Raw genomic sequence first — 24,488 nt, forward strand, 5'->3', positions numbered from 1 at the left:
CGAGGACTATTGTTATTTTCATCAAATCTCTGTGTTTATATGTACAAACCTTCACTGTATCCTTTAACATATCAATACTGAACGTGCAGCTAGACTGGATCATGCCAACTGATACAAGACTGCCAAATCACAACAGTGTTTATAGTGTAAGGCAAATACTGTAACCTCAACAGTAGGATGATCCCTTTAAGCAACCACTCTAATAGGAGGAAATGAGGCTCAGGGTGGGCAGCCATCTGCTGCGACCAGTTTGGGAAGAAAAGAGGAAGACGGGACAAAGGACATGCTGTGGAAGAGAGCCAGAGATTAATAAGTAATGATTAAATGCAAAGTGGCGTATCAATGCCAAAAAGTGAGTGAAGAAGAAACATTTAGGCCTATTGCAGCATAACTAAGAGGACTCAGGGTCACCTGATCAACCCAAAATACGTGCTTTATCTAAACTGAAAGTCTGAAGCCTAATCTTAATAGTAGAGAGGGTGTCCATCTCCTGAATCCAAACTGGAAGCTGGTTCCACAGAAGAGGCGCCTGAAAGCTGAAGCCTGATCCCATTCTTCTTTTAAACATCCTATTTAGGACAGAGGACAATAACCTTGTTTTAACTGAATTTAGAAACAGGAAATTGGAGGTTATCCACGTGTTTAATTACTTTAAGACATTCCTGTAGTTTAACTAATTGTTGTGTGTTATCTGTCTTCATGGACAGATAAAGCTGAGTATCATTTGCATAGTGAAAATATGTCTTCTAATGATACGGCCTAGGTTAAGCATATATAACTTAAACAGAATTGGTCCTTGTACAGAACCCTGTGGAGTCTGTATAGGATTCCCTATTTATATGGACAAACTGGAGTCTGTTAGATATGATTCAAACCACCGCAGCACAGTATTTTAATTCCCAAAGCATGCTCTTATCACTGTAATAATATATCATGGTCAACAGTATTGAAGCTTTAGTTAATGGTAGGACTTCAAAGACATGTAAAGTAATTACAGAAGTAATTACTGTAAGTAATAATGTGTTTGTACTCGGTCTTTGCTGAATGACGTGTGCCTGATAAATGAAGGTATGAAATCCAGACGTGTTATTGACTCACATTTATTTATTCTGGTTAAACAGATTTTGTTTTCCATTTTCATCATCTTAAAATGTTAATATGTTAACTTTCACTGGTTAGTAACATTTGGAAAACATTTATTCAGACACAGAACGAATTAAAAGCAAATGGCCAGCCTTCATTCTTATTCCCGTTGATGTAAATGACTGTTTTAAAAAGTGAGACCAAACATCTACACAACTTCAATATTCAAAAAATGGAGACTTTGATCATTTGGAAAAGCTGTAGAGCTGCAGCATACACACACATAGTTTATCCGTTTAGCCGCTGATAATCTTGTTGGAGATGGCTCCGGGTAGTGTGTAGAAGAGCAGGGCAAGGAACAGCGCTGTGATCAGCAGAATGATGCCGATGATGATGTACTTCTTGTAGCTTCGCCACACCAAGTGAAAGAAACATTTGAAAGGGTTAACGAACCACGAGAAGGAGGTGTCTGGACGACTGCGGGAAAGAGGAGAAAAGCAAATGAAGTGGTTTAGTTCATTACAGATTCTTACAGGCTGAGATGATTACGATGCTTTAGCAACCCTGAATGGGTCACCTGAGAAAGTGTCTAATGTTACGACATTAAAAACGTGATTCCAGAAATCATAACGGCGTCCTGGTGCATCCAGATGATGTGCATTATAAACTGACGGCATTTTCATATTAAATACTAAGGTTAAATGGAACAGCTCAAGTGGGAGAGGGATTTTATTCTGGCACATTAAACCAGTGAATCTCCTGTGTCTGAAAATTAAAGCATATGAGTAATAAGACTAAAACTTTGAATGGAGCAGCTCTCATTTATAGAAACCAAACTGTGAACCCCTGAACACATGACTTCATTTGGACCAGAAACCTCTCTGCAGCTTCTCTCCCACCATAACAGCCTCACAGACATCGTGTCTGCTCCCAGACAATAAAAAAACCAAACAAACCCGAGCAAAAATTACTAAAAAGATAAATGACTCGAGCATCAAAAAGTATAGAATAGAAAAGAATAGAATACATAAGAGAAAGTAATATGATATCCTCAACTGCACCAAAAAGTAAATGAGTAAAATGTGGATCTAGTGTTGTGCAGTCTCTGGTCTGGGAGCGTCTGGCCGTGTGTTATTGTTCTCTTGTAAATGAGATTACACCTGGATTGATCTTTGGGAACAGGCCGTTTATTCTCTCTATATCTATGTGTGCATTGATGCACACATAGATATAGCTCCAGGTTGGGGGGTTGACTCTGTATCCAGTAAGGACCCCCAGGCTACCCAAATATTGTTATTGAAAATGTGTAAATATACCTCAGATTTACAGAAATGTCCCTGTATTCCTTTGACGCATTTTTCGTACATAAATTAGATTGTATTCTGACAGATAAACAGAGCCTTGTGTGGTTATGGTTACTTTGGTTTTGGTAGTGGCTCTGGCTCCTTGCGGGCACGGCCAACAGGATTTTTCTCCGACTCCTCAGCTGTCACAAGATGGAACTCTGCTTCCACTTTCCCCTGGAGGAAGATCGATTGTTTGATGATCTGTATTTGCCTGACTTTATTTTTACATTTGTTTATACACTGCATGTGTGTGTTACTGTGTACTTACGGTCAACTCTCCTGACTTGGTGAAGGGCCACCAGCCTCGTGCTCTCTTCTGCTGAAAGATGGAGATTCTCTCAGTCCCATCTGTCAGCATGTCCGCCTTACACAACTTGGCTGTTTTAGCTCCCCGAGTAAATCCATGGAGGTCTAATTCTAGTGTGCCTGCAGACACACAGTCAGTCAGGTGCACTGCCGTGTTTTATGCAGCCAACACCAGAATCTCTGAATCTCTTTTGTCAAGTTGTTTTTGCCTTCATTCAAGTCATGCACATTTTATCTCCATTATTCATCCTGACTCTCCAGTGCGACTTCTAATACTTTTTGCCATTAAAGATTGTCTTAGAAGGTTTGTCATGTCTTCATGTTTCTTCTGCTTTCAGTGCTTTAAACATTTAGCACCATCTTCAGGTTTTGGGGGTAATTGTTAATAGTTAGCAGGAGTAGTCTTCCTGAATTTCTGCTGTTTCCTGTCCTCCACAGGAATGATTCAAGCATGCTCCTTATACGTTCAAATTGGCAATATGTCCCTGTATTTAATGCCATTATAGCAGCATTTCCCTGAACACAATGCAGTAACACTTTCTATTCTTCAGTGATTGTGAACTAAAGGTGCATCGGGGCACATCACTGTGAAAGAACAGCTCTGCAGCAGAGACATTGAGCTGTTAGCCGTTAAAATGTGTCTGTACTACCTGCCCCGGGAATTCTCGCATGTTATCGCGATAACAGCGTAGCCCCCCCTCAGCCAATGCGGATGCAGCCTCTTACTCCGCTCTGTGGTCAGCAGACTGCAAACGCAATCTCTGAGAGCCCTTTTTGAACATCTGGGGACTATATTGCATCACTGGACTCAACACTGCCCACCTTCACCCAGTATGTGACATGGCCCACCAGAGACAATAAAACATTGGACTTACTGTATGCCAACGCAAAAGAGGCATACAGTTTATCACTTCTGCCACCCCTGGAAAGATCTGATCACAACCTGGTGCACAGGGAGCCACCAGCCACCCGCACAGTGCAGAGATAGTCGGAGGAGAGCGAGGAGGCTCTAGAAGATTGTTTTGAGTCTACTGTGTGGGAGGTGCTTTGTGACGACCACAGGGAGACTCGCAACTTTCAGCCTTTTCGCGGCCTTGAACCTTACTGCAGGCTCTTTCTTGTCTTCTTCTCTCCTATCTGTCCAATAACCAGTCCGTTTAGCATAGTGAAGTCAAACTCTGGACCTTTTTTGTGACGCAACAGTGCTAACCACTGTATCACCTTAGTATTTTATGTTCATCAGTGAAATGTGTGTGTATAATTGCCTCTCCGTGTGAATAGGCACTTATGCATACCCACCTAGAAAGTCGTCAGAGGAGAGTGTCTCAAAGTCCCAGACCTGCAGAATGAGGATAGCAGGAATCTTCTGCTCTGTTTTATCTAGAGAGAAAATACTCTCTCTCTTCCTCACCACCACTACCTGTCAGAGGTAAAGTTGGTAACGATGTGATTCTGTAGCAGCTATTTTATCTACATCAGGCTTGGAGCCGGAGCTCCTAGGACCAAAGATCACACAAATATGAGTACCTTTTCAGCAGGCAGGTAGCTGAAGGGGAACACGAAGCGCCAGTTGAAGTTTCCTTCTCCAGTCAGAGAGTTGTAATGCACATCAGTTTCTTGTCGGTCATCTTCTAAACCTTTCAGCCAGCTACAACGGTAGATTTGGTAAGGTGAGAGATTTTCTAGCAGTGCTTTTTATATAAAGGTTTAGCTAGCTAGTTTAGCTTTTTGGGCTGCAAGGCGCTAACGTGTTGACACCGTGCAGCCCTCACACGATCCACGTTAACTCGCTAACAGAGATATATTCAGTACATTCAATGTGCTGTTCAATAAGGAATCAGCCAAGCTTACACAACAGACAGCAAACGTCACTTTAGTTTTGGAATTATTATTTCCAAAGCTAAAAAAAATATTTATATTGCCAAAAAATACCAGGAACAAATAGATTTTTTTACCCCTTGATGTAAATATCACTGAACTGTTGACCAGTGAGGAAGTGGCTGTCCTCCAAAATGACGTCCTCTGTGTTCCAGATGATAATACGCAGCTCGTATCTGCACAAACACATCTGAGTTTGAATGACCGCATGCCAAAACAACGTTGACAGACATTGTTTTATTACGTTTTGGTAAGTCTCACCCTTTTGGTTTTCGAGGTGAAATGTCCACTGGAGGTCCTGGATGTGGCAGGTCCATTGGAAACATGTCTACCCACATCTGGACCTGACCCTACATGTACATGCACACAGATGTAGGCAGTTGACCCAGAAAACCCAAAAAGCTTAAAGGTTGTAAATGCATGAATAACGATTATTTTTTACCAGAATACTAAACTCAAACATACCTGGTCCATTCCAGGCCGGGCCTTATTAAACAGAGTTCTGGTCTCAATGTGCTCTGGTACCAGTGTGCATCCTACACCTGGGATCTCAGCCCAGCGGTGTAGGATCTTCAGTGACAAGTGTTCATAGGACTCCACTGGCTCGTCTGAGGGATACACACGACAATGACAAATCAGACTCCTATATACATGTTCTAGCTCCAGCATATTTTCTTGATCTATACTATCTTTCCCCACAGTGTTGGATCATAGGGATCGAGTGATTGTTGGTGTTCTCTCTAAAACTGAAATGACATCTCCAGCTACTGATGGGGATATTTATTACTTATGCAACTGTTCTCACATTGTGTTGTACTTACATTTTATATAGCGCTTTTCCTACTCATACTGACAGACAAGTGCTTTAGACTACAAAGATGGAATTGCACCTGATTAAAAGGTATCACGTGGACTCATGCAGTAAATGTCTGAATACTGTTTCTAAATGTTAAGTTAAAAAAATAATCATGCAGCTGATCTAGAATGCCCTATATCTACCTTCATGCATGAAGAGCGTTTTGCCAGTGAAAACCTTCTCTGACACAATGATGCGTCCTGGACTGAAGTGAGGACCGTCCAAACCGCTCTCTCTGCACATCTTTGCCAACAGCTCTGATGGCTTCAAACAGTCTCTCCAGGCATTGTAACCCTCACTGACAGACAACAAGGAAGGAACAGGAAACGCTTCAGTGCGAGGGATTCATAGAATGCAGAGTTGTAGATGGATATAAATGCCTGGAATTTCTACTCCTTTAGTTGAATTTGGTAGTTTAATGTAATAGAAAAAAAGTAATGTAACTATGAGGTAGGATAGTAATTTATTGAAGTGACCAAATGGAATAAATAACTCGGACTTTGATCTGAAAGAGTTCAAACGTCCAGGCTTACAGACTATACTCAGCAGGGAGTCCACAGGTGCCTCTGTGTTTGCTGTAATATCGGTTCTCAAGGTCAATGCGGGTCTCTCCAATCAGATCGTCCCCTCCCACCAGGTCGTGGTCATAGATGAACACTGACAGCAGAGACTCCTGAGGAAGTGTTGCCTGCATCTCAAAAGATCTGGAAGAAGGAGAATAGAAGAAGTCATATTTAAAATGTGAGACAATTCCTGAGAAGCTTTACCAGTTATTTACCTTCCAAAAACAGGGTTTAGCTGTTTGGGAATGTAGTTGTCTCTGTCTTTGATTTCATTTTTGCCAAGTCGTAGAACAATGTAAGGGTCCGCCTTCCCATCCGGGTCAGCTGGGTGCAGGTTAGAGGCCTGGAAAGAGAAGGGGTATCATAAAAGAACTCACAAACAAGGACTAAAACTAGTACTTTTAACGGCACTATTTGTAAATTATTCTGTTTACTTTTTTTTAAAACCTTCCATTATAAAATATGCTATAGTTCAAGATGTCTACTGCTTAATGTTATTATTTCAGCTGCTCCTTTTAGAGGTCACCAAAGCGTGATCAACAGGCAAGTGTAAGAGATGTTCATGCACAGGAAGGGGAGAGTACAGTCCTCCTTTAGGTAACAAGGGACTGGGAATCAGGGATTGACCTTTTGTCTGAGTGTAAATCTTGAGGAAGACTGTGCGAGACATCCTCCCGCCCTCGCTGTGGTGTTCACAGTCGGGCTTTTGTGGTTGTCAAGTGTTGCAGTGCTTGTTTGGGCTGTAAGGACAGCCTATATTAAAGTACTGGTTGCTTACGAAAAGCTCCGTTTGAAATGTAATTAAGTGCTTTGCTACAGCTTTTAATGAGCTTGGTGCTGAATGTTATTTGGCCTCTGAATATGAGACCAGATGGGTTTAACAAATGTGGTGACAGTTTTAACGAAGGTACTTTTGTGTAATACCAGTTTCCATCACAGAGTGGTGCAGCTAGTCAATGAGCCTAAAGGAATAGAGGTCCTAATGTGATTGGTCACTTTCAAAACAGTGACACCACAGGCTCTGTGATGGACGGGTTCAGTGTTAAATGGAGTTAGGCTGCAGGAGTAACATAGGCGCTGTTTTAAACTGCATTTGTTTGAAAAATGAAGCTTTGAGAACAGAGCTGATGTGAGAGCCTGAATCTCTGGCATCACTCGCACAGCAGGCTCTCACATGTGTGATGGCTTCCTTGAAAACTCAGGCTGCTGAGTTCTCCAGGAAGTTAAATTTAATTGTGTGGCAATCAGAGATGGGCAGTCTGATTACTTTTCTCAGGTAATGTTCACTCTGTGTGGGAAGAAAACTTCCTTCTACAGAGAAAAATTAAACTTCAAATCTGAGCGAGCAGCGAGCACGCTGCCACGGGAATGTGACATTCACAGAGAAACCCCCGGACCCCCCCACTGACATGACCGCTGTTGGCAAGCCTCCACCCACCCCAATAGACAATAGATTTAAGAGCTGCTGAATGTTTGAATTGGTTTATTTTTGCTGTGTTTTACTTGCATCTATTTGAAAGAGTGTAAACACAAAAAATTATTTTTTGGAATATGCAGAAAATAGGTTTACATGTTAGAAAATTTCTTCAAGTCAAAGACTGTTGCATATAATTACATTTTTGCTTGATGCAATGTGCATAAAGGTAAAAGATTAAAACTCATGAAACAATTTTTAAAAGGAGACTTTTTCATTGGATTACATTGCAAACGATGGATTATGCAGAAAAATAGAATTGGGCTGAAAGGTCTGTTGCTTTATTACGTATTCGGGTTGTGTATCATGTTTTTTAAAAGTAACTAAGTAACTAATTACTTTTGAAAATGAGTTATCAGTAAAGTAATGGGAATACCTTTTGGAGAAGTAATTAGTAAGTAATTACTATTTCTAAGTAACTTGACCAATACTAATAATAATTTGCTTGTCATTATGTTTTTTCTTGCATGCGACTTTTGACATAGTTAAGTCTGCAGAAGCACTTTGAGAGCGAAGGCAGACGTGTAACTACACATCCAGGAAGTGCTTTCAATCAGGTCCACACAGGAAGGAGCTAGACCAGTTTAAACCTCTAACGTTGGTGTTAGGCGATGTACTAACTGCTGTATCACGTCAGCCTCACTAAACGCTGCTCTTTTTGTTTCTCAGTACAATGGAAAACTATTCTACAACTTTCAAGTAAAACATTCCAAAGAGAACTCAGCAGAAAATTCCCATGTGAGCAGGACTCACACAGACAATGTAAACCCGTATGAGAACTTGGACTGAGCTGTTGGGAGGGATTCCTCTGTTGACTCTAAAGCTCCCAGCGTCTATTGCTTCATGCCAGTCCTCCTCCTCCTCCTCAGCGAGCTTATAGAGGCAGAATCGACCCTAAGAGACAGCATGAAGATTTATGTGTAGATATGCTAGTTGTTGAGCAGTACCAAAGTAGTACCCGCAAAGAACATTACTTAGTATCTCACCTTAAATTTTCCAACAAACCTCTCCTCATTTGATCCCTCTTCCTCACTGGCTTTCCCTCGGAACAACTCGTATGTTTTCACCCAGTCATCAAAGGACCCAAACTCTGACTCCAACTCCTTGTTGTACAGCTGCAGAGCCAAGATCAGACTCACTCAAGCTTTTCTTTCTAGCATATGGTACCCCTTTTATTCTTTGGTTGGACAGTAAAAGCATAACAGGGCCCAGTAAACCTGTACAAGAATTGTATCATCTCTGAAAAAAATTACCTTGAGTGTAGCTAATTTGGTATGAGGGCTGATGCTCGTTCCCTTTACTTTCTGTTGCCTCTTCTTCTTATCTCCATCGGACTGGCTGCTGACTGATGAAATAGACAAGGGTTATTTTCAAATGTGAAAACTAAAGGCCCAAACACAGCAGAAATCATATTGAAAATGTGACTACAGTATTTAACAGCAGGTAACAAAGTGAGCCACCGAGCTTAGTTAAGAAGTGCCATGCCCTGAGCTCAGAACTGTCCTATTCACCAGAAGCAACAGTTCAAAAGTTGTCTGTTATTTAACGACATTTGCAGTCATTCTCTTGCAGGGTTTTTCAGAAGAACTTGTCAAATCTTTCAAATGCTGCCATCTTAAATATCCAGTCATACCAATCAGATCATGCAGTGAGAGGACCACATCCAGTAACATCATAAACTAGCCAAAACACAGCTGCTAAAACCTGTCTGCAGGATCGTAGCACCAAAACCAGACAGTTCCCAGAACCTCAACTCCCAGAAAGTAAAAATGACCCTCAATGACACGGCGTTGTATCTTTTTTCAAATCTTTTTGTCTCTTTTTTTGCAGATCTTAATCCTTACCCAAAGATTCTATTCCATCGCTGAGCAAGCTGTGGTACAACAAAGCTGCAATGCACAACAGTGTGTGTGGGTCAGTGGGGAGAAAAGGGGTGATTATTTCTAAAACCAGTGCGTACCAATTGATATTTCCCAATTTCATGATATTTAGGTTATCGCAGAAAACAATACTTTGACACCAAGTCTTTGACACATTATCATTTATTTGTCTCTTTTTATGTTATTATAAAGTATCACAAAGCGATCCCGGTCTCATGGCTTAAGCTGGAATGTGAACAGTTCTCAGCTGCTGGGAGAATTTAGCTAATGCTGATACAAAGATAAGCTTCTGCCCCTGAAGCACAGGCAGTTTATGGGGCCAACCGTGTTACACTTTTGGAGCCAGAGTCTGTCCACTAGTGACTTGAGGTGGAGTTGCTGTGTTGAACTCCCACCCAGCGGACGTAACTGCAAACACAACCCCTGCCCCTGCCTGGCTGCTCCAGTTTTAATGATTTCTGCTATTGGTTTTATCGCAACTATTTTTAAAAAGGCACACAGCTTAAAATCAGTCAAAATCAGTGTCAGCAGCTTAGCTGCAGTTCACACGTTTCATTGTTTTTAATATTTTGTTTCACTTCAGCTCTTAGTATGGTATAACTTCGTTCTCTTCATGATGGCTGGCTCACGGACCAACAACATTAGGAACAAGAGCGGCCCACAGACCGACTGTAGCACATACTGCTTCAAGATGGTAGTGGACACCGAGTTGGGAAGAAAGAGGAGAAAAGAAACCTGTCAGATCACCATCCAGTTTGTCAACAATACAGGGGTGAAGATTTGGAAGTGTTAGGAATCCTGACTTTGGTCTTTGGAAGATCTTACCATGGCAGATAAACAAGCCAGAGAAGCTCTGTGGTCTCAGATGCAGGAAGCAACAAAGATGAAGACGAAGGTGCACTTTTGCATTATACATGGTTCATTAACAGTCAACAGATCTCAGTGATTCTATGAGTTTAATTTGTTTAACCTCAAATTAAAAAAATAAAAATAAATTCAGGACATTAAAAAAACTACTATTTAATGCCCTAAATGAAAGTATAGAAAACATTAATTTGATGTCAACCATGAAACAAGGTATCATGACTCTGTTACCTAAACCTGGTAAAGACAAGAGCCTAACCCTCCTCTCTGAGGTTGATTTGAGAAGATGTAAGTTATTACTGGGAGATATCATGTCAAAATGCTCTCTAACTGCTCTCTAACTGCTGAGCGTTTGGTCTTGGCATGATGGAGGCACAGATGGTGGAGCAGGTGCAGGGAGCTGGAGAAACTGCTGGACTAGGCATCACGTCGAACAGAAGTGTTGGCAAACCTCACGTGGTCTGGTTCCTCGCCTGCACAGCTGCTGGGTTTTTTCCCCTCTCCTGTCCGGAAATGTGTCAGAATTGTTGTCTGAAGGTCAAAAAATGCCCAACAGATTTACTTTCCCAAGTGGACCATTTGCTATAATGGTCTACTTGTAAAATGGCGCCGGTGAGGTCGGCTGCCGTGCTGGATGCTCTGCCCTAACTTCTCCACTTTTTGCAGTTTTTCGTCACTTTTTGCTATATCTGCGATAATCTTGCATGGGCATCATGCAAAACACACAAATCCGCTACAGTAGAGACATTCTGGTTTCTATTGGTCTGCAATACGTGAACATTTCACCATGTTTAACTCCGGACCCAAACTGGCCAAAGGAGATCCTGAGAGAGAACAAAGGACGCGGCCCTAAGCGACGGCCTCGAGGTAAAAGAGCCGGCATCAGGAACAGGCTACGGGCTCGCGCACACCGCGCACCCATGCCCAGTATCCTGCTAGCCAATGTTCAATCCATCGACAACAAGCTTGATGACCTCAAAGCCAGAATCAAGTTCCTGTCATGTATCGCTGTGTGGCAGGCAGGAGGAGGACCCAAAATGCAAAACTCACAGACACGGGGATGAACTCAAAAATTACAGCTTTAATGCTGGAGAGGCAGAACGTAGGAAATACGAAACTAAACTGGGAAAACTAAATACAAAGCTCGCCAAGAAACACAGGGAGGAACACACACAACATGAGGGAGAACGCGACTCCGAACAGAGGGAGACGCAGACAGAAATACACAGAGGGTTAACGAGGAAAGTGGGAACACACGGGGAACACAGCTGACACAGATAACCATAACGAGACAGGGCGGGGTGAACATAACACTGACGGGAGACAGGCAGAGTCAAACAGGAAGTACAGAGGTTCAAACAGGAGGAGAGAGAGCACGGGGAAAAACACAGACATAACGGGCTGAGGAAGACATGGAATAAAACACGAGGGCTCACAGTTACACAGGGGCACACAGGAGGTAACCAAATAAGGAACATCTTAACAGAAGAACCTAGGAACCAAGGCATGACTAGGGGATGAAATACAAAACATACAAAAACCGAGAATACCGGGCCCACATGGCCCGGGTCCATGACAGTTCCAGAGAGACATTCGGGACTGCAACCTCCTCTGCTTCACTGAGACTTGGCTGAACCCAGCGATACCAGACCACGCCGTGCAGCCGACGGGGTTCTTTTCGGTTTACCGCATGGACAGGACAATGGAGTAGGGGAAGAAAAGAGGTGGTGGAGTGTGTTTGATGGTGAACAACAGATGGTGCGACAGCACAAACATCTCCCCACTCACACGCTCTTGCTCGCCCAATCTGGAGCTTTTGATCGTTAAGTGTCGCCCTTTCTATCTCCCTCGGGAATTCACCGCGGTCATTGCCTGCACTGTTTACATTCCGCCTCACGCGGACTCGGACACTGCCTTATGTGAGCTACATGAGGCTCTCACACATCAACAAACACTTCACCAAGATGCCGCACTCATTGTTATGGGAGATTTTAACAGAGTGAATCTCAAACGGACATTTCACAACCTTCACCAGCACATCAACTGCCCCACCCGGGGCACGAGGACATTAGACCACTGCTACACCCCGTTCAAGAACTGTTACAAGGCTCAGCCCCTGCCGGCATTTGGAAATAGGACCATTCTGCCATCTTCCTCATGCCTGCTTACAAACAAAAGCTAAAGCAGCAACCACCAATCAGGAGGGAGGTCGCTCGCTGGACGGACCAATCGGTGGCCGCGCTGCAGGACGCACTGGATGACGCAGACTGGGACATGTTTCGGCGCAGCTCTGATGACATCAACATGTTTACGGAAGCGGTTGTGGGATTTATCGGGAAACTAGCGGACGACACAGCAGAAAGAACTATCATCCGAACGTTTCCCAACCAGAAGCCGTGGGTGGATAAAAACATCCGCGACGCTCTGAGATCACGCACCGCTGCCTACAATGAAGGGCTTGTCTCCGGTAATATGGACCTATACAAGGCTGCGTCCTACAACGTGCGCAGCGCGGTCCGAAAGGCAAAGCGGAACTACGGGGAAAAATTAGAGTCACAGCTACGACAGTGCGACTCTAGGAGCCTGTGGAAAGGACTGCGGACTATAACGGACTATAAACGACCAGCTTCTTCAATGATGAATGCAGATGCTTCACTGGCTGATGAGCTGAACACGTTTTATGCTCGCTTCGACGCCGCAGCAATTAAAACAACAAACGGCTGCGCGCGCTCGGAGTGCACCAGTGAAGAAAATGCATTCGTCATCACAGAGCATGCCGTGAGGAACACCTTCAGGAGGGTGAACACCAGGAAGGCAGCAGGACCAGATGCAATCCCTGGCCGGGTCCTTAGAGCCTGCGCTGACCAGCTAGCACCGGTGTTCACGGAGATCTTCAACCTCTCCCTGGCCCAAGCTGTGGTTCCCGCGTGCTTCAAACGGTCCATTATTGTCCCTGTTCCAAAGAAACAACAGCCCGCTTGCCACAATGACTACCGTCCAGTAGCACTGACTTCAATTGTGATGAAGTGTTTTGAAAGACTGATGAGAGATCACATCACTTCTTCACTTCCTCCCACCATCGACTCACTTCAGTTTGCTTACCGGACTAATCGTTCCACAGACGATGCCATATCTCACCTGCTCCACACATCCCTGAGTCACCTGGACACTGGCAGAGGGAATTATGTTAGGATGCTGTTCGTGGACTACAGTTCAGCATTCAACACAATAATTCCCTCTAAGCTTTTCACCAAGTTGACGGATCTAGGACTCAGCTCATCACTGTGTCAGTGGATCCTCAACTTCCTCACAGACAGACCCCAATCAGTGAGGGTGGGAAAACAAGTCTCCCCCTCCATCTCACTCAGCACTGGAGTGCCTCAGGGCTGTGTTTTAAGCCCCCTGCTGTACTCACTGTACACTTATGACTGTGTAGCCACATCCGACACCACCTCCATTGTCAAGTTTGCTGACGACACTGCTGTTGTGGGCCTGATCTCCGACAACATCGAGACGGCCTACCTGGAGGACATTAGGAACCTGGAGACCTGGTGCCAGGAGAATAACCTCCTCCTAAACGTCAGCAAGACTAAGGAGCTGATCGTGGACTTCACTACAAAGCAGGCGAGGAATTACAAACCCCTCATCATCAGTGGCACGCCAGTGGAGAGAGTGGACAGTTTCCGATACCTGGGTGTCCACATCACTCAGGACCTGTCATGGTCCTGTCACATCAACACCCTGGTTAAGAAAGCCCGTCAGCGTCTCTTCTTCCTCAGAAGACTTAGAGACTTCCATCTGCCACTGAAGGTGCTCAAGAACTTCTACTCCTGCACCATCGAGAGCGTCCTGACGGCAAACATCTGCACCTGGTTTGGGAACAGCACCAAGCAGGACAGACGAGATCTGCAAAGGGTGGTGCGCTCGGCAGAACGCATCATTCAATCAGAGCTCCCTGACCTGCTGTCCATCTACACCAAGCGGTGCAAGTCCAAAGCTAGGAAGATTATGATGGACCTCTCCCATCCCAACAATGGACTCTTCTCACTGTTGAGGTCTGGGAAGCGCTTCCGCTCCCTTAAGGCCAAAACAGAGAGAATGAGGAGGAGCTTCTTCCCCCAGGCTATTCGGGGCCTGAACCAGGTGTAGGACTGGACTCTCCCACACATCACCACACGCACCACCACACATTTCCTATAATCCTATAATTCCTATAATTTATAATCCTTATCTTTATAATCTCTTCTGCTATTTGCACATTTTTTACTGTAAATTCCTAAGTTAATTTGTAAATTTTTGTAGTAAACTGTAAATTGTAAATATTGTAAAACTTTTCTTCTGTCATTTAATGGTCGGGCATTGTACAGCTACAAGCATTTCACCCCCATGTCATACTGTGTATGGTTGTGTGTGTGTGACAAATAAAATTTGAATTTGAATTTGAATTTGATAGTCATATTTTGTTAGAACTTTTAGGATTTTTGAGGCATTACAAATTTAAATTGAGATTAAACTGGAAACGGAGTAACCAGGCTACATAAAGAGTTCCACGACTCCACCTCAAGTCCCCACTGTGCAGACTCCAAAAATGCAACATGGTAGCACCTAGAAACTGAAAATGTTGGCTTCAATTTTGTGTTCTCATTTTTTATATATGGTCCAGACACTTAAGATGGTGGGTCAAAAATACTTTTTCTCACAATCAAATCACAAGAAGAATGACTGAGAGTGGTTAGAGGCTATTTTCTGCACATTATTCAGTTCACACAAGGCACATTTCTGAAATTGTTCCTCGTCTATTGTAGGGTAAAGATCCTACAATACTCCAGGGAAAACCTGAACACTCAGACGATCAACTATGAGCAAGTACTTAGCAACGATGGAGAAACTCCTTTTCAACAGGAAGGAAGCACTGATAGAACTTTGGGAGGGGCAGCTCTGTTCTGCGACCGGTTGGGATGAGGGGAAAGAGAAGACAGCAGAGGGAGGCAGGACAAAAGGCACACTATGGGAGAGAGACAGTTTAATAATTACTAATATCGATGTAAACGTCCAGAAGTTGTCTGTAAACATGTGCAAAGTGAAAAGAGTGATCAGACCCCAACTATAAGCTTTTTATGCAAAATCTGGATACCATTATCCTGAATCCAAACTGGGAGAGAGGAGAGGTATCTTATAAGATTGAGTTTTTACCCAATTTGATAATTTCAGATTTTTCAATTTTCCCAAATTTTGTAAACTGTGTCACTCACACCTTGCAAAATAGGGAGCCGGTCCTCTAATACTGACCCTTGACCCTGAACAAAACACAAGCAGCTGCTCAAAAAGCACTGATCATATGTACCTTTGGAGACCTCAGAAAATGGAGAGTTGTCCCGTCGTTTGATCTGGAACATAATCAGGGAAGCATATGTTCACATCACATTTTAAAATTACTTAAATAATTGTTTGATCTTTTTAGACAACAGCCCAGCAATCTTAGATACCTCTCTCTCTACTGAGGCGTAGTATTTGGACCACCAGTCGATGACACTCTCAGCTGATTCATCTGCGATAGTCCGCTTCCTGCGTTTGGTGGAACGACTACGGGTGGACTTTGCCTTGCTCTCCTGGATTTAAAACATGTATACATATTTGAAAAATGTATAGAGAGCAGTTTATGTGACTGACAGAAACATTTTTTATTGTGTGAACTAACTATCATCTTCTTCTTCCTGGCTTCTTGCTTAGGAATGGGTGGAGCAGGTGGTGGAGCGGGTGGTAGGGGTTCATCCTCTACAGTGATCCGGAAATCTTGGTTAGCCACTGCTACAGCCGAACTAGTCTCTGGAGAATCCTGTGACCGTCCTGGTGGACAAGAGGCAGCTTTTAGGATGCTGTCATGTGAACCTACTATTGGAAATATCCTCAAAAGAAAATCTTTGTGGAAGGAGGGAATCGGACAAACGGCACATGGACACATCAGGTAATTCAGTCTGTCTAGGTTGACCAAAAAGGGTATTTCTATTACGTGAACCACAGTCTAATTGTCCTTTAATTAAATATGAATTAAGTAATTATTCATTAAGCAAGTTGTTAATCTAGCACAATGCGTGCTTTGTACAAGAATGGTCAGTTCTACAGGAAAATGTAGTGGCTGCTTTTGACCCTCTGCAGCCATCAGTGGAAATAATTGCATTGTTGTTGTTGTTGTTTTTACCTCTTTATAGTCATTTTGTGGTTCATTTGTATTCTTTATGTACTTTTGTGTCAGGTGATCTTTTCCAAAGTCTCAGCAAAATACCATCCTCTGCAAGACTGCCACTGTTCTCCATAATGCATATGGATCATAACTAGTTGAATTAATATGCATGTCATAACCAATAATTATGTAATGAACAAATACACACACTAGCATTACCCTCAGCACTGTGTGGCTCTACTGTCATGGCAGGTCCAGGGGTGCTGATGTCTTTGGGTGGTTTGTGTGTCTGTATGGGTGCAGGAAGGGCTGGAAGTGGAATCGGTTTGAAAGCTTTGAGGTTGTTGATGATGTGGTTCCCAACAAGCGTACTGCGACCAAAAGCACGCCAGTCAACAACCGTGATACTGAGCGGAGGATGGAGATGTTCATTTTCTGGTAACTCCTACAGAACAGTAACAGAGTGCAGGTTTTTAAGTTGTACACAGTTACACGGTTGTGTTTTTCACAAATTCAGTCGATGCAGAAATAGGTCAGTATTTCCTCATCATAGCTGATTCAATTTACAGACCACCAAGTCACACCACCTGTCACCTCAAGACACTTTATATTGGTAAATACCCTTCAACAATAGAGAGAAAACCCAACAGTCCTGTCGTGCTCTCTGGCTCCAGGTTTTGAGATTTGAGGTTTCTTCTGTATTTTAGACCATTGTGGTTCTTTACTATGTGCTGTTGAAATTTAACCTTGTGTTTATGTGCTTGCTCATAGGGAGTCATTTGTTGGGGTTTTCACTCTATTGTGTAGTTTCTTTCCTTACAATAAAAGTGCCTTGATGGGATTATTGTTATATACATAACATAAATAAAACTGAATTGAATTCCTTGTATTTGTGCCTTTAACTTTAATTTGCTGACGTCGACTGAGAAAATTGTCAGGCGGTGGAAGGAATACTTCGAGGACCTCCTTAATCCCACTGACACGTCTTCCGAGGAGGAAGCAGAGTCTGGGGATGAGGGGAATGACCCGCCAATTTCCGGGGGCGAGGTCACTGAGCCAGTTAAACAACTCCTTGGTGGCAGAGCCCCTGGTGTTGATGAGGTCCGCCCCGAGTTCCTGAAGGCTCTGGATGTTGTAGGGCTGTCCTGGTTGACACGCCTCTGCAATGTTGCGTGGAGATCAGGGGCAGTACCTGTGGACTGGCAGACCGGGGTGGTGGTCCCCATCTTTAAGAAGGGGGACCGGAGGGTGTGTTCCAACTACAGGGGGATCACACTGCTCAGCCTCCCTGGGAAAGTCTATGCCAGGGTGCTGGAAAGGAGAGTTCGTCCGTTAGTCGAACCTCGGATACAGGGGGAACAATGCGGTTTTCGTCCTGGTCGTGGAACACTGGACCAGCTCTTTATCCTCTCGAGGATACTTGAGGGTGCATGGGAGTTTGCCCAGCCAGTCTACATGTGTTTTGTGGACTTGGAGAAGGCATTCGACCGTGTCCCTCGGGGTGTCCTGTGGGAGGTGTTGCGGGAATATGGGGTATCTGGCCCATTGCTACGGGCCATTCGATCCCTATACAACTGTTGCAAGAGCTTGGTTCGCATTGCCGGCAATAAGTCGGACTCGTTCCCGGTGGGTGATGGGCTCCGCCAGGGCTGCCCTTTGTCTCCGGTTCTGTTCATAATTTTTATGGACAGGATTTATAGGCGCAGCCAAGTGGCGGAGGGCTTTCGCTTTGGTGGCCTCAGAATCTCATCTCTGATTTTTGCAGATGATGTGGTTCTGTTGGCTTCATCGGGTGAGGGCCTCCAGCTCGCACTGGAATGGTTCACAGCCGAGTGTGAAGCAGCGGGAATGAGGATCAGCACCTCCAAATCTGAGGCCATGGTTCTCAGCCGGAAAAGGGTGGAGTGCCCACTCCAGGTCAGGGATGAGTTCCTGCCCCAAGTGGAGGAGTTCAAGTATCTCGGGGTCTTGTTTGCGAGTGATGGGAGAAGGGAGATCGACAGACGGATTGGGGCTGCAGCTGCAGTAATGCAGACGCTGCACCGGTCCGTCGTGGTGAAGAGGGAGCTGAGTGTAAAAGCGAAGCTCTCAATTTACCGGGCCCCCTTTCCCTGGCGGGTCGCGGAGTATGGGAGTGCCTACTGGGGTCAGCGGGGGAGCTGGCCCCAGGGAGGGGTCACCTGCCCCTCCCTTCCTTCCCTCCCCATCTCCAGCTGCCTCCCTCCTCCCGCTCCACCACAACCACCCACACATGCAGGACCTTGGAGTAGGGGTATGTCACCAGGGTGCAGAGGAGGCTACCCCCCCCCCCCCCCCCTCTGTCCCCTTCTGGCTGCCTCTGCCTCAATTTTATCCCACAACTTAGACATTCACATTACTCACACTCTCATTACACATACATATAGGATCTTGGGGGTGGGCACGATGCACGGAATCCAAATTACCATCAGGGTGTACACCTCACCCCTGGCGTCGTTGCCCACCTCTCAATTTTGAATACACGTAGACATTGAGGGCTAGCAGGAGGGACTATGCGCTCACCTGCTGCTCTCTGGCAGGTAGCTCCATGCCCTCCTGGGTTTTAAATGCACCTTAGAACACACATGCATCAACACTACAATGAGCGGGTGGAGGGAGGTTTGGAGTCTTCTCTCACCCCCGTTCTCTGCGGCCTGCTGGAGCGGGGGGGCTAGGAGGAGGAGTTGGCCGTCCGACTGCGGTCTGGAGTGTGGGGCCTCCCTGCTGCTGCGGAGTCGGGGCGGTCTGCCTCTCCCCACTGCAGGGAAAAGGGTAACACCACCTGGGTCTGGGTGCAGTTCCCCCCTCCAGGGGCAAGGGTACCTAGACCCGGTTTGTAGAGTACGCTTGGGGAGTGTGATCGTGTGTACAGCGTCTCTTTATGTCTGTCTCCACGTTGGTTGAGTGTGGAGTAAGTGCATATGAGAGCATGAGGGTGGGAATGGATGTTTGTGTCTGTGTGTGCCTGTATGTCTGTGTCTATATGTCAGGTTGGGTGTCAGACGCCACCTCTCTGGGGACATCTCAGGCCCTCCAAGGTTTGGAGGCCTATCTCCACCCACCACCACTTCCCCTGCCAGTGGCGGACTCCCTCAGGTGTCGGTGCGTTGGTGGTTCTTTGTGTCTGGGGGTGGGCGTCCGGGTACACACCGGCTCACTCCTTGGCGGCCGCTTATCGGGGCCTGGAGCCTGGGGCTCGCTCGGGCCACTTCGGAGGTGGGGTGCCCCCGGCCTCTCGGCCTGGGGCTCAGTTACTCAGGCACGGCTGGCTGCCGGCGGAGCTCACGGGCGCGTCACTGCAACTCCCCCTGCCTTCTGCTCCGCGGCTGCTGAGTGAGCCCTCATCTGGGACTCTCCTCAGCTCTTTCTGGGACAGTGGCGCGGCTGCCCCTCTGTTGGTCTTCCTTGGTCTCTTGTGTTCTGGGGGCCTCTGGATGTCTGGAGTTTTGATCTCCTCCATACCTGCTTCATGCCCTGGAGGACGGGGCTGTGGCTCCCCCACACTCCCTAGCAGATCATTACATGGAGAAACCTGTGGAATGCAAGCATGCTGATCCACACAGGTGTACACACGGGTCTTCACAGACGCGGACTACAGCTTTCTTGGCTGCTGCCTCAAAGCACATTGTACGCTGTCTATCTTGCGTGCTGCACAATATCGTTTATTACTTAGCATCTACTGATATCTACTGCTAGCTAGTCTATTGTGATGGTGCCGTGTTTTTTATTATGTTGCTCTTTGTTGTTTGCTTTCTCTTCTGTTTTTTTTCTCCATACAGGTGACCCAGGTGTTTGTTTTTTTGTTGTTGTTTGTTTGTTTTTTTTCTTTCTTCCCCCCCTTCTCACCGTCTCTTCTCCCCTTTGGTTTTCTTTCTCTCCCTCTCTTTCTTTCATTCTTTCTCCCTGTCCTATCCCCCAGTCATGTCTGTCCCGTTTGTAGCAACTGAAAATAAAATAAATTCATAATTATAATAAAGGTCAATCAAATGGACCAATATGGCAAGGCCATGATGATCCACTTGGTAAAATAAATCCGCTTGGCATCTTTCTTGGCCTTAAGACAACAATTCTGATGGCTAAAGATCCAAACGGGACACAAAAAATAAAAAAAAAATAAAAATTTTACCGGTCGATCTACGTCTCTACCCTCACCTATGGCCACGAGCTGTGGGTAGTGACCGAAAGAACGAGATCGCGGATACAAGCGGCAGAAATGAGCTTCCTCTGAAGGGTGGCTGGCCTCTCCCTTAGAGATAGGGTGAGAAGTTCGGCCATCCGGGAGGGGCTCAGAGTAGAGCAGCTGCTGCTCCACATCGAAAGGAGCCAGCTGAGGTGGTTCGGACATCTGACAAGGATGCCTCCTGGGCGCCTCCTGGGTGAGGTGTTCCAGGCATGTCCCACCGGGAGGAGGCCCCGGGGCAGACCCAGGACACGCTGGAGAGATTATATCTCTCGGCTGGCCTGGGAACGCCTTGGTATTCCCCCGGATAAGCTGGAGGAGGTGGCTGGGGAGGAGGAGTCCTGGGCTTCTCTGCTTAGGCTGCTGCCCCCGCGACCCGGCCTCGGATAAAGCGGATGAAGATGGATGGATGGATGGATGTGCCTTTAACTCCTTGCTTAGTTGACAACAGGTTTGTTCAGCCTCTTTTGGATTCTGCTCCTCCAACGTCATCTCGTATCTTCTCTTTCTGAGCTACTTCAGCGTTAACCCTGAGTTTTCTGTACGAAAGGTTTCTAATAGTGTCTACTGTCTTTGTTTCCCTAATGAGCATCAGTAATAAATAAATAATATAGATTTTTAGACCCATCTTTATTGTGTCTGTGGTGTTCGTGGTCAGAGTTACATTACATAAAGCAGGGGTGGGCAACTCCAGGCCTCGAGTGCCGGTGTCCTGCAGGATTTAGACATTACCCTGGGTCAACACACCTGAATCAAATGATTAGTTATTTAAGAAACACAAGTATTTGTACTTCTTCTTAAGTACACTATGGCTTTAATTTTGCCCCCTCTGTTAATCAGTGAAGCCATGAGACATGAGCCTGAGACATGTCTTAGGTTTTAGAGATCTTAAACATTAGATTTTAGTTTTGGGAGGATGAGACATTTTTAGTGTAGTAAGCAGACTGTGTCTGGAAAAATGAAGCGATTATGAACAGATCCAGACAGCATGAGCTGGGAAATAAACTCTGGGCCTGATCCTATCTGAATCTGTCTAATTTGTTTTTTCTAAAAACACAACAATAAAAAGAAAACTCTTTAGAATAGAGGCTCCAAATTTAATCCTATTACTAAAAAATCTTATAATAATATTATTTTTAGTATTATTGTTATTATTAGCTATGTATGTGGCTACATTGAGGGCTACATATACAGCAGGGCATATTAGTCATACAGCCACATCATGTGGAAATAATCACAGATACCTGAGAACGTACGGTTACTCTGTAACCTTGGTTCACTGAGTAACAGAGGCTTCACTCCTACATATTCCATGTGTATGGGATAAGTGCAGATCAAATGATCACCGGTTTCAGGTCGCACAGCTGTTTTATAGGTAAGCTGTGGGCGTGGCCAGGCCAGCCAGAGTGTCTTAAAGAAGTATCCACATGCCAGGACCCAGGGGGGGTCCTACCCCATACATACGGAATATGTAACAGGGTGGAGGGATCTCGATATAACAGAGAATATGTTTAACCCTCTCAGGCTCAAATTAAACTTTTTGTTGCTAATACACAACCAAGTCCTGAAGTGGTACTTCTGAGTAAAAAAACACTCATACATTATGTATGTGGGGTAATCAGGTTGTTAGTTTTTAACTACTGCTTCGAGAGGGTTAATAAGAACATGTGGGTGTCTGCGGAAAACAAGTTGATTTCCATTTTGTATGAAATCTTGAATTTGTCCTGATGCAGTGAATGTGGAAAGTCTTGTGATTTCTAGGATGTTAGAATTTCAAAAAGCTGCAGCTATAAAACTTGAAAATGATCATGGATTCACTTGAAGACAGCTTGAACATGAATATATGACGGTTGATAACGGCTTGGTTGTTATGTTCTTAGATATGGGTAAATGTTCCTATGTATCAGTGTATATTGTCAGGCAGGCAGGATTGGACCTAAACGCTGAACTCGTAAACGGAAAACAAAACTTTATTAACAGAGAGGCAAAGGGCAATACGAAACTATACTGGGACAAACTAAAACTAACTCACAAGGAGGCACGGGTAAACCACGGGGAAATGCACACAACACCGAGGGACGACGCGACTCAGAACAGAGGGAGATTCTGACATAAATACACAGAAGGTAATGAGGGATGTGGGAACACACGGCGAGCACAGCTGAGGACAATTACGCACAACGAGACAGGAAGGACACGGAACTGAAAATACTGACCCAGTACGTGGACCTTAAACGTAGCACAGGAAGAACACAGAGATGCAGAGAGAGAGGGCACAGAGATAACGGCTGGGGAAACATGGAATAAAACACGAGGGGAAACAAGGCGCAGGAACTCAGAGCTATATGAACACAGATACACAGAGGAAGATACAGGAGCAAAGACACAGGGAGATCTAACAACCAAAAGCTAAACATATCCACCGAGGGACAAGGACTGTAAACTGACAAGGTGGACTCAATACAAAATGACAAAACACAAGAAAAACCGCTGGGTCATAAGACCCAGGATCGTGCCATATGTGTCGCATTTCCCTTTTAGTTTTTGCAAGACTTTAAAGACTTTAAAGGGTCATGTGCTAAATAAAGAAATGTTGTGGAATTCTGTGATAGAAATTAAAAGTAGCCGTGAGATCGAGTAGAACTAAGACTGAAAGTCTCAATGACTGCATGACAGGTCCTGAGATGGTTACGTATCACAAGTACAGTCAGTTGATTATTAAGTATTAATTCAGTTATATATTTTGTCCAAATATTTTGGAAAAAAAAGTTTATAACTACGACTACATTATTTGTTCTTGAGTAGTCGAGTGATTTTAGTACATTTCAGAGAAAAATGCCAGTCTCTAAAGAGCTGTTGATGGTTACTAAATGAAATAACTTTTTTACCAAATTGTGTTCTGATTTTAGAAAAAATGTTACAGAAAAAGTGTTTGCATGGTACAGGTGTGCACTCGAGACTTGGCTCCAAAACTTGGACCATGTGTCCTCTTTGTGAACGGAAATAACACGACTTGCTTCGAAATGAAGAATGAATCTGTCAGAAGTTAATTCTCCAGGATTCGGTAGAGGTCACAAACTTGACCTTCCAGCTGAACTACTTTCTGACTGTGGCATTGGTAGCAGCACTTGGGTCTCACCTGTGTTTACTGTGAAGGTAGTAATGCACGTTAAGTAATTACAGAGTTATTTAAAAAAATAAAGTAAGCAGTGAGTAAAACAATATGATATTAAATGGACAGCAGTCAACCAGATCATGTTGTGTAGTAATGACGTCAAACAGTTTTGTATCTTGTGCTATATTTGCTGATATAAACTGAGATACTATAACCCACACTACACTGTACTGTTTAAAATGGATCGAATTCCTAATTAGTTTACTGAATAATACTGAAAGTCTGAACTTCAATCACATCTTGATTATTTGAAAATCATTGATGCAAAATGAAAATCAGTAGCAGCCCTGGGTAATGGCTGGGCTCCAGTTTTAAAATGTTAGAGATCTGTTTGTCTTACCAGCTCGATGGCATCAACGAGTGTGGTGAAGTTTGGGTTGGACTTGTACTTCTGAATAACAGAAGAGCGTAACGTCTTACCAGCACACTCTATAATGACCTAGAGAAAGGCAGATATTAAGTATTAATATCTGGCAGATATTAATTAAGCATATTGTGATCCTGGACACCAGCATATCAGGTCCTAGAGAGAACACAGGTACATTGTAAAGATTGTGTTTGTACCTGTGGCCTATCCACAGACAGAAGTTGGACTTTCTTCAGTTCCCTCAGACCCCAGAATAATACCTATTGAAAAAATACAGTTTTTATATATTTATTTGGGGGGGTGAGAAAAAAGATAGG

General features: G+C 44.5%; 1 protein-coding gene across 1 annotated transcript in view; it reads right to left on the minus strand.

Moving 5' to 3' along the window:
• Nucleotides 1–153: 153 nt before the first annotated feature.
• Nucleotides 154–24,488, minus strand: part of fer1l6 (fer-1 like family member 6) — a gene marked incomplete at its 5' end in the record, with an annotated part of 80,373 nt that continues 56,038 nt past the window's right edge. The window contains 21 exons of the mRNA XM_080903106.1: nucleotides 154–1,560; nucleotides 2,503–2,603; nucleotides 2,698–2,855; nucleotides 4,035–4,155; nucleotides 4,263–4,383; nucleotides 4,691–4,789; nucleotides 4,875–4,963; nucleotides 5,079–5,221; nucleotides 5,613–5,767; nucleotides 6,003–6,173; nucleotides 6,248–6,375; nucleotides 8,260–8,400; nucleotides 8,493–8,621; nucleotides 8,760–8,851; nucleotides 9,351–9,395; nucleotides 15,595–15,637; nucleotides 15,737–15,859; nucleotides 15,949–16,097; nucleotides 16,651–16,876; nucleotides 24,145–24,243; nucleotides 24,369–24,431. Of these exons, the coding sequence (XP_080759232.1) occupies nucleotides 1,380–1,560; nucleotides 2,503–2,603; nucleotides 2,698–2,855; nucleotides 4,035–4,155; nucleotides 4,263–4,383; nucleotides 4,691–4,789; nucleotides 4,875–4,963; nucleotides 5,079–5,221; nucleotides 5,613–5,767; nucleotides 6,003–6,173; nucleotides 6,248–6,375; nucleotides 8,260–8,400; nucleotides 8,493–8,621; nucleotides 8,760–8,851; nucleotides 9,351–9,395; nucleotides 15,595–15,637; nucleotides 15,737–15,859; nucleotides 15,949–16,097; nucleotides 16,651–16,876; nucleotides 24,145–24,243; nucleotides 24,369–24,431 (2,577 nt within the window). The 3' untranslated portion in view covers nucleotides 154–1,379. The remainder of the gene's footprint in view (nucleotides 1,561–2,502; nucleotides 2,604–2,697; nucleotides 2,856–4,034; nucleotides 4,156–4,262; nucleotides 4,384–4,690; nucleotides 4,790–4,874; nucleotides 4,964–5,078; nucleotides 5,222–5,612; nucleotides 5,768–6,002; nucleotides 6,174–6,247; nucleotides 6,376–8,259; nucleotides 8,401–8,492; nucleotides 8,622–8,759; nucleotides 8,852–9,350; nucleotides 9,396–15,594; nucleotides 15,638–15,736; nucleotides 15,860–15,948; nucleotides 16,098–16,650; nucleotides 16,877–24,144; nucleotides 24,244–24,368; nucleotides 24,432–24,488) is intronic.

This window comes from Rhamphochromis sp. 'chilingali', assembly GCF_963969265.1.
Source record: "Rhamphochromis sp. 'chilingali' genome assembly, chromosome: 14".
In the NCBI taxonomy this organism is placed as follows: Eukaryota; Metazoa; Chordata; class Actinopteri; order Cichliformes; family Cichlidae; genus Rhamphochromis; species Rhamphochromis sp. 'chilingali'.